Source organism: Bos javanicus, chromosome 10, assembly GCF_032452875.1.
Source record: "Bos javanicus breed banteng chromosome 10, ARS-OSU_banteng_1.0, whole genome shotgun sequence".
NCBI classification, from domain to species: Eukaryota; Metazoa; Chordata; class Mammalia; order Artiodactyla; family Bovidae; genus Bos; species Bos javanicus.
The window spans coordinates 75087130-75102744 of NC_083877.1; the positions used below are offsets into that span (position 1 = coordinate 75087130).

Genomic DNA, 15615 nt, shown 5'->3' on the forward strand with positions numbered 1-15615 from the left:
TTTTGCATCTTGGAGGGCACACTTTTTTTTTTCCAGCAGTCCCTATAACATGGCTGTGTTTTAGGGAATAAGTCTTGGCTGCATCAGGATGAATTCTTTCCTCTGATCATTAGAGCACCTGATCCTTGGTTAGTAATACTGACCTCACAACTAGGTTCTGGTTCTCACACATATCTCTCAAATCACACCCAAAATCTGTTTGCTACTTTTCCTGTAACTATCAGTACAAAATAATGCTATATTAACCCAGTTACACAATAATGCCTTGATCTACTGTTTGATTATCTTCAGAAATATCTGAATTGGGAATGACAAGTTTGGACTCCTCTTGCACCATCAAAAGGCAAACTCTAATAAGTTGTCAGCAGCACTGTGGCGGGGGTGGGTAGAGACAAGAGAAGGAGGAAATGTGCAGTCTCCCATCTTGCAGGACCAGATGGTCCAGAATTCCACATGTGAACCCAGATCCGTCCAGCTGTCCTGTAATTTCCAGAGTCAGTCGAGGCTTGTGATCTTAGTGGGGAGGTATTCTAGATACAACAGCCCATGGCATGTTCTGGGTCTTTTTTTCAGGATGACTGACAAGAATCATTCAGTAGACACATTCATTAAAAATCAGTGTGCCTTTCACATGTGTTCATATTGAGTCCTGAATACAATCCCAAACTGTAAGAGATGACATTTCAGGGTATTATTAGGAAAAATTTTTCTGATCCTATCCTTATAATCCTTATCCCTCACTTCCCTTGTGGCTCAGCTGGTAAAGAATCCACCTGCAATGTGGGAGACCTGGGTTCAATCCCTGGGTTGGAAAGATCCCCTGGAGAAGGGAAAGGCTACCCACTCCAGTATTCTGGCCTGGAGAATTCCATGGACTGTATAGTCCATGGGTTCGCAAAGAGTCGGACACAACTGAGTGACTTTCACTTCACTCAGTTCAGTTCAGTCGCTCAGTCGTGTCTGACTCTTTGCAACCCCATGAATCGCAGCACGCCAGGCCTCCCTGTCCATCATCAACTCCCAGAGTTCACTCAAACTCACGTCCATCGAGTCGGTAATGCCATCCAGCCATCTCATCCTCTGTCGTCCCCTTCTCCTCCTGCCCCTAATTCCTCCCAGCATCAGAGTCTTTTCCAAGGAGTCAACTCTTCGCATAAGGTAGCCAAAGTACTGGAGTTTCAGCTTTAGCATCATTCCTTCCAAAGAACACCCAGGGCAGATCTCCTTTAGAATGGACTGATTGGATCTCCTTGCAGTCCAAGGGACTCTCAAGAGTCTTCTGCAACACCACAGTTCAAAAGCATCAATTCTTCCACGTTCAGCTTTCTTCACTTCACTATCCCTCTCTTAAATTCAATTGTTTTTAATTATATAAAAAGCTATTTTCTAATCCAGACCATGGTCAAAGTGAAACCATAAAATAAAATTTCAATATGTAACATCCTTCCTTTGGGAATTTTTTTGGCTCATACAGTAACCAATAACCATATAGGAAAAAAGTACATATCTGGACCCCACCAGAACAATTTTACCTCATGCTTAGTTTTCTTATCTGTGGACTTTCAAACAAGTGGGCAGCTTCATTTCATTGTCAACTTGACCAGAGTTGAGTGATGAGGGTCAGAATTTCCATCATGAAACCAGGGAAAGAACAGTCATCAAGTGACCCAGATTCTAGGTCTAGCTCGTTCACTTTCTAGCTGGATGTCCTTAAGCAATACAAATTGGCTGGTTGCTGCCCAAGACACCCCACATTCGTGTCTTGCTTGGCCAATAGAATGTTTTTTAATTGGTAAATATTAATTAAAATCAAAATGCCCACGTCCTCTTCAAAAACGCAAAGATGGCAACAACGAACCAACATTCCTGCATGACAACGGTTGTCCAAAGCCAAGTAGACTGACAGCCTTAGAGGGGTGTGCACCCCCAGGACGCCGCAGTCTCCACCTCTCCCTGTTGTCTGGCACCAGCTCTGCTTTACTTAATTACCTAAGCTACTGGCTCTAATCAGCATGTGATTTTGCTACCCTGTTTTAGTCATTTATCTGTTGGTTTCTGGGAGCCCTCCATCCATCCACCCTCTCCTGGATACACTTTAATTTTTCAGTTATTCTTATAATGTGAAGCATATAATAGAAGCATTTCTCCAGATGTCCTTAATATTAAAACGTCCACATTAAATTGTTAGCTCATACTAGACGTGAGTCTGAGTGAACTCCGGGAGTTGGTGATGGAAAGGGAGGCCTGGCGTGCTGCGATTCACGGAGTCTCAAAGAGTCAGACACGACTGATCAACTGAACTGAACTGAGCTTGGGAGCAATTAAAACCCCAGGTCTTGCTCACATGAATTATCTCATGAAGTTGACTGCCAAACATGGTCTGCTCTACCTGCAATTTTTTAAAAATGAGAATCTGTAGCTCTGGCCTGAATTTTTATATTTCTCATAGGGATCTGTGATTATCAAATATGTCATAATATGAAATCATCAAAAGCTTTGAAATAAAGCCCTAGGCAAGCACAAGATATTTTGTCATTTAAATACACGTAGACTGTATATTGACAAAGAGGGTTTATGACCTTTATTTTTCTGTGTTTTGGGAGTTTTTTAACTGCTTAAAATATACCTTTTAATGTATCTTAAAACTGAATAATATAACCAATCAGATATTACTTTGCTGAGAGATACCTTGTCAGAAGTGCATTTTAATCAAAAATGACCTATAAAACCATATAACTCTCTATAAAACCACTCTCTTTCTATGAGCTTTATTAAGCAAGTTGACACCCTGCCCTACTATGCACAGAAGGGAATTCATTTCACTTGTACCACATTGACATGTTCTGCATACAAATGAGAAGGCACTAAAAACAACATCACATACCCTGATGTTCACAAAAAATACTTAAACCATATCACTGGTTTTGAATCCTCTCTTAATTTTTATGTTTTATATTCTTATACTTATAATAAATTTGTTGTTCATCAGAAGCAATCCACAGTCATTTAATGTTAATGTCAGAAAGCAAAATATGTAAAAATACCAAAAAGAAAAGCAGATGCGAGTTGAAACGCAGAAGGAAAAGACGTGATCCAAACCATCCCTGGGCTGTTTGTGAGACAAGCAGCAGTAGCTCTTGGCTGGGCAGAGGGCAGACACCACTGTGCTTTTCTCTCTCTCCTCCTCTCACGCCTCTCTTTGTGTTTTAGATCGGAGCACAGTGCTACCTGGAATGCTCAGCCCTGACCCAGAAAGGTCTCAAAGCAGTTTTTGATGAAGCAATCCTCACCATTTTCCATCCCAAGAAAAAGAAGAAACACTGCTCCCAGTGTCACAGCTGCTGTTCAATTATCTGAGGTGGCTTGAGACCCACCTCCACCCCACAAAGGGTAAGAATGGCAGCCAATCTCTGTGACCCAGCTCAAGCCAAAAGGAGGGCATGACCAGAGAGGAAGTCCCTGACCCAGAGGCTTGCCCCTCCACCCTGTGAGCCCTCCCAAGCACAGCACACTATCAGCCAACTGCCACATCCTCCATACCAGCCAGAAGCATCCACGTTGCACACTCCACGAGAATGCTGAGCCCAGATCCCAGCCAGTGCCACCACTGACCACGTGGGAAACAAAGTCAAGGCCATCTTGAGTTTTCCATCATCCCCTTCAAGGGCATGAAGCTGATAGGAAATCATCATAGGAAAACCAAAAAAAAAAAGAACTTGGTTCTTGTCTTTTACAAAACATGGGAATATGATACTAACCTTTTTTTCTTGAATCTGCTGTTCTCCTATGTGTCTTACGTTAATTTGTATTATTTTAAGAAATTACTAATTTACCAGTTTACTCAGGCCTTATAAAACCATGCCAAACTATCTTAAAGAAAAAGGTTTTGATGTTCATTCCTATTTTCAGCATGTTTCTACCAAAGCTATTAAAACCAACATGTACCTCTGAATGCCTGACTGTAAGAAGATACAAGGAAATGTTGAAACTTTTGGAAATATGTGAAGCCATAATTTCTGAACCTGATTGAAAGAGACACCACCTGAACTGTTGCAGGTCTGCGTTTGTTGCCTAAAATTCACCCCCAGAAATGCTTACGTTGACTGGTCACTTTATTTTTTCCACGTTATACTGTCATTGTTGTTGTTTAGTTGATAAGTCAGGTCTGACTCTTTGCAATTCTTTGGACTGCAGCACACCAGACTTCCCTGTCCTTCATTATCTCCCAGAGTTTCCTCAAACTCATGTCCATTGAGTCAGTGATGTCATTCAACCGTTGCATCCTCTGTCTCCCCCTTCTCCTCTTGCCTTCAATCTTTCCCAGCATCAGGGTCTTTTCCAATGAGTTGGCTCTTTAAAATTACAAATGAACTGTGCTTTTAAGAAAGTAGAATTTCTGCTTTTCAATCAAACTGATTAGGAAGAGAATATGGCAGACCTATCTTTTTAAAAAATAATTATTCGTTAAAGTGAAATTTCCTGCTCCCTCCCTTCCCCACTGTATGCCTCTTTCCTCTCTTGATTTCACACTCTTTCCCATGCCCAATAATAACTTGATTCCAAAGAAGGATCTGATCATAGGATGTAAAAAAGTTGCAAAGGTTAAGCCAAAGTGCCTCAGTTTTCCCTCTCACTTCAACTGAAAGTGCTTCTCAGCTTGTCCCATGGGGGTTCTCATTCATTCTCTTTAAAGGATATTTTCCAAGTATAACTGGTACTAAAATATTGCCCCTCCCTATTTCCTGTATTCATTGTCCCAAATGTGTATTTTGGTCTATATCCATGAATACCAAGCTCTGGATCCATCTATGCCCTGCTTCCAAAATGATGTGCTCTATGGAACAGGGACTTTGGCCCTGGGGAAGAGACTCTTCCAAACATCCAGGGATTCTTGTATCTCAGAGTGATTTATTTCCTAGCTTTTAATTAGAGACTGTGAAGGCTTCTAATTAGTCTTATTTGCTTACAGTTATCCTGGAAACACCCAGGTAGGCACTTTATTTTTATTTCAACTGCATAAGCAAAGTGCCTCTTTGCAGCATGAAATTACATGAATTTTAGTTTAAGAATTTCTAGATTCACACTCCTGTTGGAAAAATCCTGTCTTTCTAGTTCTTTATGCTCCTGGAGGAAGCACATTTAAAAAGGAGCATACAGTATTGGTCTTTTCTGTGAAGACCTTCCGTGACACCCCCCCCTAGTTTTTTGGGTTTTGTTTGTTTGAAATTTTTGAAATGTGCTTTCCCCTCTTCTGTATTTCAAGTTTTATTTCTCTTCTCCCCCGTCTAGTTGCTGAACATTTTCTTGAATACACACACACCCCACCTAAAAGAAAACGGGAGTTTTGTAAGTCAAAGCTTGACATTTAGAGAAAACAAGGACATTCTCTCTTTGTAAATGGAAATCAACCATGTATAAACTGTAACTCTGCAGACTTTGAGTTCATCCTTTACAAACAATAATGAGCATTTAGCCCTATAATAAATGAAGTGCCGTTACCTGGTTTTGTTACATTATTGTGTGGTTGCTGCTGCTGCTAAGTCGCTTCAGTCATGTCCAACTCTGTGCGACCCCATAGACAGCAGCCCATCAGGCTCCCCTGTCCCTGGGATTCTCCAGGCAAGAACACTGGAGCGAGTTGCCATTTCCTTCTCCAATGTATGAAAGTGAAAAGTGAAAGTGAAGTCGCTCAGTCGTGTCTGACTCTTAGCGACCCCATGGACTGCAGCCTACCAGGCTCCTCCGTCCATGGGGTTTTCCAGGCAAGAGTACTGGAGTGGGGTGCCATTCCCTTCTCCTTATGTCTTGCTAAAGAGCCACTCCTCACTGATGTGGATGAAAAATTGAGAACAGTGTGTTTGCTCTGCCAAGGAGAATTTTCCAGATGTGTGCACTCAACAGGCAAATGGTTCCCCAGGTCATCACCTCCCTAATGGGCCACAGAGATTAACTTGTTCATAGTGGGAGATCTCTCTCTTGCCTAGAACCAGAACCTGGAGAGACAGTGTCTGTGTGGAGCCCAGGTGCTTAGAGGTTTTAGGAGCTACTTGTTGAATAAAATAATGAAGAACAAAGCAATCTAAAAGAGTTCATGTCATTCCACCAAATTAATCACGTATTCCCTGTTTCATGGCAATAGGTAGTTTATGTCTCTAAAAAAAAAAAAAAGTTTTCTGCCATAAAATTGAATAAAACTATATTCTGAAACCAAAGATTGAAAGACATAGAAATCTCAACAAGGACCCTTTAAAGGTCTACACCATCTTCAAAGTCAAGAAGGGGCAACAGATCGCTATTGAAGGTGTAGTCTTGACTTTTCTGAGATAGAAGAAGCTATAATCCAATTTCCTCATTGTACAGATGAGAAAATACAAGCCCAGATGAGTTAAAAGAGATATGTTGTGACAAAGCTGGACAGATCTCAGCTGTTCTGCTTCCCATCCAGTGCCTTTCATCTCCATACTGTAATCTATACTGGTGGCTCAGATGGTAAAGAATCTGCCTGCAATGCGGGAGATCTGGGTTCAATCCCTGGGTCAGGAAGATCCCCTAGAAAAAGGAATGGCAACCCATTTCAGTATTCTTTTTTTTTTTTTTTAATATTTATTCACTTATTTGGCTGCACCAAGCCTTAGTTGCAGATGTGGGATCTAGTTCCTGGACCAGGAAACAAACCTGGGCCCCCTGCATTGGGAGCTGAGAGTCTTAACCACTGGACCAGCAGGGAAGTCCCCCATTTCAGTATTCTTGCCTGGAGAATTCCATGGACAGATGAGTCTGGCGGCTACAGTCCCTGGGGTTGCAGAGTTGGATACCACTAAGTGACTAACACTTCACTTTCATACTAGAATCTACTCATTATCAACATATTAAGTTGGAGTTTTGTAGGTATATTACCTGAGTTGCATCTGTTTATCCTATAGATCCTAACCATATTTCAAATATATGACGTGGGCCACTATAATAAGATATATATGTACAGTGTAATATAATCTCAATTTCATGGCTTGATCAGGTAGCTAGTTTGACAGATTTTTTTTTTCAATCAGATGGTTGGTTGTTTGGTAGAATTAATGGACTTATTTGGAAGACCCAAGTCAGAACCATGTTAACAGTAGAACTCTGGGCTGCTTTCTGCCAAGAAAATTTATACCCAAAGAGCAATTGCTGAATGCAGTAACTGCAGCACTTTCAACAAGAAAGCACTAAACTGGGAAATCAAAAATTGTCACACACATATGACAGGAAGAGAGATTTGGTACTGAGATTTCAATATGTCTGATCATGACATACAAATAACCTTTTGGAAGATTTCTGGTCTGTAAGAGAAGAGAAGTACCAGATGAAGTGCATGTAGCCATACACACAGCTTTCATAAAACCCAGAATGTGAAAATAACATAAATATCATCATTAAGAGTGCTGGTTCCTATAACCTCACGAAGTAGAGGGTCTTCAAGAAGAAATATATAACCTGAGTGAAGTCGCTCAGTTGTGTCCAACTCTTTGTGACCCTATGGACTGTAGCCTGCCAGGCTCTTCCATCCATGGGGTTTTCCAGGCAAGAATACTGGAGTGGATTGGCATTTCCTTCTCCAATATAACTTGAGGTCAGCCTTTAAAGAGGCAGTGTTCCGGGAGTTGGTAATGGACAGGGAGGCCTGGCGTGCTGTGATTCATGGGGTCGCAAAGAGTCGGACATGACCGAGCAACTGAACTGACTGAACTGATTGCTTTCATAAACGCAGATTCATCCATAAGACCAAAGTGATGGAAGATTAAAAATCAAGGTTTAGCTTTAAAGGAATGTTTGACACCGTGCTGGAGATGATCTTATGTCTTCATTTTTAAATCTACCCCTATGTTTAGAGGCCAGAATACAAAATGTGCATTCTCTTCTGCAGAGAAAACCACAGGTCACTAGCTATTCTCTTAAGAGTCATTGCGTAGGCTGCCCAAGTACAAAGGAAAACTCAAGAAAACATTTCATTTCAAGGACCATTAGAAACAGAAAAAGAGAGAGTGAGAGAGGTCAGGGAAACCAAACTTCTTGCGAAGAAAGTTAGGTACTCTTAAAAAGGAAACATTTAGAGAAGGGAGGAAAACCTAAAACCAAACACGAGGCAAAAACACATATCTGACAATCCTCCTGGAGAATCACCAACTTCTGCCTGGTCTCCAGAGCCATGGGGAAGAAAGCAGGGCCATTCTCATCAAGAGCATTCTATGTTTCTGGGTCTCAAAGCAGAATCAGCCAACAGAATTAATTGTGTAATAATCCTAGATAATACCACCTCGTGATTCATTAAAAATGGATGAAGTGCTGGACAGCGCTCTCTGGGTCTTTACTAGCCAAGCAGGTCATCTCTCTCAAACCTCCTCTGAGGTCATTTCCCTTCAAACCTTCTTATTCATCCTCCTCAAACCTTCTAACATGGAGCGGGCAGGCAAAGGAAACTTACCAAGAAATATGAGTGAATAAATCAGTTTGAAAGTTTCGTTGAAAATGAACACGACTTAAAACCTGAAAAGGATGACTGTGGGATATCTGGAAAGACAGTTACTTGTATGAAGAATATTTATTTATCTTGGCGGGAATAACTCTAAATAGAAAGAATGCATTTAAAATGGACAATGGTGTTACTTTTCTAAAATAAAACATTTCTAAACTCCAAAATTAAAAAATAAAATGCACAACAGCAATGACAGAGTACAAAAATATGAGGCAAGGCAACAATTCATGGTGCTTCCATGGTCAACAAAGAGCAAAAAGGAAATTAAAGCATCAAGCTCTACACACAAGCTCATTGAGCATTAGAGGCTCAGCGCTGCTCTTGGGAGATCTCTTGGGGTTAGGACAGGAATGAGTCAAGGAGGGATGTGTTCATCTGTGAATCTGTGGGATGCAAGTTCAGTAACAGTTCTTGGCTTTTAACTTCCACTACAAGAAATTAGAGGAAAAGCTGCATGATTAATCTTGGTCACAATCTATGCTTTTTTTTTTCCTCCTTGGGATTGGTTCATCTGTGAATTTGTGGGATGCAAGTTCAGTAAAAGTTCTTGGCCTTTAACATCCACTACAATAAATTAGAGGAAAAGCTGCATGATTAATCTCAGTCACAATCTATGTTGCTTTTTTCCCTCCTTAGGGAATATTCTGTTAAAATCTAGAGTCATCTTGTGCGTGTTTTAAACATGTTCTACCATGGAAATTTCATTTTGTTCTGAGTTCTGCAGTGACTCAAAAACTTTATGATATGTAGCTGGTATAATTTTGCTGTATTTTCAGCCATGTCCTCCAAGACTCTCAGTATATGCAGTTATCATGGATGAACAGGGGCTGATCAGTGTTTTAGGGATGTGATGTCCAGAGTAATTTGAGGAGAGGGTCCCTAAGACCCAGAGCCAAGTCTCGCCTGGAAGCATGTTTCGCCTCCCAGAGACCCTGAACAAATCAGTCTTTTTTATTTTATGTTAATTCTTTTTTAAAAAAACTTTTAAAAGATTTGTTTATTTAAAAGTAATATCCTGCTCAATATTTTATGTTTTTTTTTCCAGAAGCCTTCTTTATTTTTTTTAATATAAATTTATTTATTTTAATTGGAGGTTAATTACTTTACAATATTGTATTGGTTTTGCCATACATCAACATGTTAATTCTTTAAAGAAAAAACAGAAACTCTTTCATAGCAGGTGGTATGTTTGGGACACACCCGAAAGTGCCACCACCTGCTTTTTTTTAAAATCAATTTTTGTAAGCAATCGGATTTTTTTCTCACAGAGGGGCTATGGGCAGACGGTTAATGAATTCTGCATTCTTCTCATTACCTGGCTTAAATTGTTTTGTTTGCTCTGAGTACACAGTAATTGCTGTGTAAGTACATCTCAGGAGAATTTTGTCCCGATGGAAACAGTCCACATTCCTCCTCAGGTAATCTCAACAGAGAAAATGATAGACACGGGAAGCATGGCTGAGCTGCTTGCAGACTGGCTTTCTTACCATCTGCTTCTTTGTAATGGCTATTCTGTGTACACTTTTGGTAATTAACAAAATGCCATTTCCTGTACTATAACCTTGAAGTTTATCTTGTGCCGTATTTTGACTTTAATTCATTATACAGTCTTTTTTCCTACTCTCATTTCTGGGTTATCTGAGGGTGACCTCGCCAGCCACTCAAGAAAACTGCCTTCTCTAGCCTCTGTTAGAATGGGAAATTTGGTACTCAAAGTGAGGTCCAGGGACTAACAGAATGGGCACAACCTGTGAGCTAGTTAGGACTATAGAAGCGCAGTCCTGGGCCAGACCTACTGAATCGGAAGCTGTATTTTAATAAGACCCCAGGTGACTTATGTGCACTTTGAAATTTGAGAAGACTGGCCTATGAGACAACCAAGTTTATCATTAGTCTTTACACTCAAACATATAGCTGCCAGATGATGAAACCATCGGCTTCACCTGTCTCTCTGATGCTATCTTAGGCTAATATTTGAGTTGTCCACATTTACTTGATGGAAAAAAAAAGACATTCAGAAGTCCTTTCTTTTGCTTTTCATGTGCTTCCCAGCTGCAGTAAAAGAAACAGCATGTTTCAGAATCCAGAGCAGAAAAGCAGCATCTGGTTTGAAAGATCTGATAAATCTCAAGAACTTCTTTTCCGAAAGTCTTTCTGGCATTTATAAGGGAGAGAAAAAAAACCTCCAAAATGATTTTCCATCAAGAAATAAGAAAGATTTATATCATGTAACATTATAAACTTATAAAATGAAGATAAAACAAGTTTCTGAGGCACAAAATTTCATTCTTCACTGTTTAAGATAATATTTTAGACAGTTCTCTAGAGGCCAGAATAAGGATTGACTACAACTTGACCTCTATGAAGGGCATCCTCCTGATTTAGATGTTTATTGCTCTAAGCACAGACCAGAATTGTCATCACTTATTCAACACATTTTTACTAAATGTCACAGGGGACAATGCTTTGTTAACTCCGCCCATATCCCACCTCGTGTACAAGAGCCCTTTAAAAATTCAAAATTGTACACACACATGCTTAAGCCTCTTATCTTATTCACATTCCATTGTTGCTCCAGAAGACCTGAAGGCAAGTCATACCTACTTTCAAACAAAGAAAGTGCACAAGGATCACTTCTTTTGTACCTACAAATGGCCTACTAATTTCCCAGCTATAATATCAGTGATTCTATCCCAGAATAAGCAACTGATGCTATTATGCAGATCCCATCGCTAAGGGACCATCTCCTCTGGAAAGGACCATCTTCTGCCCCCTGCGGCTCTGATTCTGGTCCTGTCAGTCATCTATTCCTTCACGTTCAAGGCTGCAAGAACCACCTGTGTCCCAAGATATCCTTAAATTGGGTACAGCTTTTAAATTGGGACAGTTTTTACATCTGGAAGCAGCTTGGCTACCCAAAGCAGCTAGCATTCTTGGAAGAGTTTAGCCAAATCCAAAAACAGAATCTTACTAAAGATGATTTTCATTATTGCAGCCTCTTACTCATAACCACTGGTGCAAGCTGCCAAAAAGCACTTCTTACAAAACGGGCTGTATATCCTCCTAGGGCCCTGCACCCCCACCCATTCACTCCCTTCCCCAGGCCACAAAATAGAGCCTCTTTTCTCTTCCTCATAAGAAACTAATAGGGCAAGGACACTGGCAACAACAATCAATCTCTCTTTAAGAATCCATTTACTTATCATAATTTTTAAATGTCTGATTCTCACTCCCTTTATTGCAACTGCAAAACAAAATCCCAGTCCAAGAAATTGGAAAGTCCTCTACTGAATTAAGCACATTGAAATAATCAAGTGCTGAAGGAGAGAAGTCTCTGGTCACAACCTATTTGCTTCTACTCCGCTGGCCAGCAGCCTGCAGCGTAGAGGCCTGAGTGAAATTACGGTACATTAGTTCCTTTTGGTTCGTCTCGAAGGTGGCTCAGATTTTGTTCATGCTGAAATTTGCCACTGATTTCAGCTGGACTTTCTCATTAACTAATGTTTATGTTTCAGTGGGGAGATATTTTAGCATTAGCATCCTCAGCTTGCTCAAACAGGAGCTAAAAGCTGAGCAAAATCTTCCTTTTAAAACCATTTCCAACATAGTTGAAAATGCTGGATGTCATCATTCCACTCAGTAAAATCGGTCCCTCCAAATATGTTAGTTTTGATATGCAGATGCCAAGAGGGTAATGGAAGATGGGGGTTCAGAACAGCCTAGAAGCTTAGAGCACCTTCCTTCAAGGGTGCACCTCTCCATGTATTGATAACCTCTGCATGAGCAACAAAGTGAGGTCAAGGAAGTGTGATCTGTTCATGCATTTCCTATGCAAAGAACTGGGAACCTCACAGGATTAAATTTCCACTTCAATTGTATAATTCTGTATGTGTACTTCATAGAGATAATGACTATTAATAATTCATCAGTATCCTTTATTGTATATATAGGGAGTTTATTCTAGGCTTCCCAGGTAAGCCCTGGGGTGAAGAATCCACCTCCCAAGCAGGGGATGCAAACTTGATCCCTGGGTCAGGAAGATCTCCTGAAGGAGGAAATAACAACCAATGCCAGTATTCTTGCCTGGAAAATCCCTTGGACAGAGGAGCCTGGCAAGCTACAGTCCTTGGAATTAGAAAAGAGTTGGACACAACTTAGTAACTAAACAACAAGAGTTTGTGAATAAATGTTCTTTCAAGTTAAGTCATTCATTATTTATGACTTAGGGATATTATATTTATTCCTTGCTGGTAATCATACCTTGAGCATCACCAAAAAAAATTATAATTATCGTCTTGGTAATATATTGATGTGTGAGTGCATGCTAAGTCGCCTTCAGTGGTGTCCGACTCTTCGTGACCCTATGAACTGTAGCCCACAAGGCTCCTCTGTCCCTGGGATTCTCCAGGCAAGAATACTGAAGTGGGTTGCCATGCCCTCCTCCAGGGGATCTTCCGACCCAGAGATCAAGCCCTCATTGATATTCTTTGTTAAAGCAAAATGTTTTTTTCTCTTTTGAAGAAGGGTGTGTGTGTCTTTGGGGGTTTGAATGACTTTCCAGAAACCCTGATGGCCCACAGTCAAGGTCAAAGCATATAATTAATCTTGTGTATCAGGAAGCCTTTTTTTTTTTTAACTTGATTATTCAGTATGCTAAAGAACTACAGTCAGAGGAACTTAGAGTCAAAAATAAAGCCAAAGAGCTTAGGAAATGTTTACTTTTCTCCTGCTAATGAGGACCTGGAACAGAGACTGGAATAATCCCTCTAAACCCCTTAACATTGGAACAAGTCTCTACTTACACCACCGGTTATAACGCTGCACACCTGCTCTGCTTTCTCTCATCCTTTTTCTATTTCTTTCCTCTGTTGTTAGACATCACCTACCTCCTCAGAGGTCTTTAACATCCCCTTCAGATACTCCAGGACCACAACAACCAGCCACTGAGCCTTTTAGATCTCCCTGTACACAATTCCAAACAACCCTGTTCGTTAAAACAAAGGGAGATCATTATAAAAGAAAATGCCAGAAGATTCATTTCACCAATAAGAAGCAAACTGTTTCTCTAGTAGAAATTTTCAGCAGCAAATAAAATTTTTAGAATTTTCCAAAGAATCCTTTTAAAGTTACTTCTTCATAAGTTGCTTTAACACGTTGGAGAAAACCAAAAAGGTACATATTATTTTTAAGAAAATGTCTCCTGAATGAAAAAGATAATCAGTCCTCTTGGAAAAGTTGATGAAATGCAATTTATTTTTTATCAATGCCACATTATTTTTGATTAGATGTACAGTTTATTTACTATCTCAGAAATTTTTTTATTATATTAAAAACCTAATTAATTTGAAGAGTTGAGTCACTACAGCAGAATTTGGTGCTTTTGTGGTGGCTCATTCATTTCCTGATCAGGGGAAGAAGGAAAACGTGAATTCAATCAACACAACTAATAAGCCCAGAAGTAGAATGTGTGTATTTACATTCTCCATTGAAAAACACTCTTATGGGGGGGAAAAATCTAGGAAATTCCCCTTCTCCTCACCTTTTGTTAGTTGCAAAATAAGCATGTCTCCAAGAGTAAGGAGTTGCTGGGAGTCAGTTTTGTCTAGAGCCCCTCCCCCACCAATAGGCATGGACCACCATCTCTGCACCATTCACGCTGCCCGGGAGATCAACCGAAGGCATACCACCTTCATCTCTACAGCAGTCTGTTTGAATTTCCCTTTGAGGCTCTGCTCCTTTTCTCTTTCAATCCCTCCTGTTATAAACTTTGGTTTGAGTTATAGCAAAGCACTATCTTGCTAGAGGTTAATAAAGGAAACTAGAGAAAAACTACAGTCTCCATAAAACAACCCAAGCTTGCACTGAGCTACCTCCAGGACAGGCAGCAGACATGCTAATCAATGGTGAGAGAGAGTCTGACATCAATAAATTCAAAGACTTCTCCAGGCGAGAACAACTCAGAAGAAACATTCCAAAAGGCCCATCGAGCTCCAATGGAAAGAATTTGGTTCTGGGTCAGAGAAACCTGGCATGTGCTGCCAATCAGCTGTCTGAGCTTGGGGAGGTTACTTGACCTCTCTGAGCTTTGGTTTCATCATCTGTAAAATGGTGATGGCATTAACAATGCTTCGGCAATAACAATGCCTATGAGCACAGTTGACACAAGATTACAAAGAATTAATATAAAGGGTCCTGCCCTACTGTATAGCGTGTGGAACTCTGCTCAATGTTATGTGGAAGGCTAAATGGAAGAGGAGTTTGGAGGAAAATAGATACATGTGTATGCATGGCTAAGTTCCTTCGCTGTTCATCTGAAACTATTACATTGTTTCCTGATCAGCTATATCCCAATAAAAATTAAAAGTTTAAATATATATATAAAGGGTCCTGTTTATAATAAGAAATCCATAAATGGTAGCAATATTTATATCTGCACTTCCAAACATAATGTTTTGCACAAAATTAGAATTCATAAATACTGTGGAAGCAAAGGAGGGAGAAAAAGAGAATGACAAAGAGGCACACAGGAAAAGGGAAGAGGAGATTTGAAAAAAAAATTAAGTTTACCACAGACAGACATTTTCCTCCTTTTCATTAATAACATTTCTGATTATAATAAATATTTACCGCAGAAGCTGTTGGAACACCACGGACTAGGAACACGGTGGACTCCTCTCCAGCACCGCAGATCCTGCGGATCAGAACCCTCCTCCTGTTATGGCAACCATGTCCACCTCGCCTCTGGCAGCTACATGTCACCACCAGGTCTCTGCTGTTCCAGACCCCTCTCACCTCTGCTGAGACCAGGAAGCCCAGTTTCTCTTGCCCATCAACCCTGGTCTACAAAGACAGCCGATATTGAGCTTTTCTGTGTCGCAGAAGCCCCTCACTAGTGCCTTCCTCATCGCTTTAATGAAGGGAGGATCCTCTGAACTCTCCAGGTGAACATATCAGGGCCCCTCTCTGAGGCTTTAGTCCTCAAATACTCTGCCAGGACAGTCTGGCATCTTCTCTTCATTCATGTACTCCACCATTTCCCCCAAGATTTAGGGAGCCAGCCCAAACACACACTGGAATGAAATCCAGGTGCCCTTGTGAGGATG

At 40.5% G+C, this 15615-nt stretch overlaps 1 protein-coding gene across 1 annotated transcript in view; it reads left to right on the top strand.

Annotated features, from left to right (window-relative positions):
* Window positions 1-5498, top strand: part of RHOJ (ras homolog family member J) — a 93297-nt gene extending 87799 nt beyond the window's left edge. The window contains exon 5 of the mRNA XM_061429075.1: window positions 3211-5498. Coding sequence (XP_061285059.1) covers window positions 3211-3357 — 147 coding nt within the window. The 3' untranslated portion in view covers window positions 3358-5498. The remainder of the gene's footprint in view (window positions 1-3210) is intronic.
* Window positions 5499-15615: the final 10117 nt, after the last annotated feature.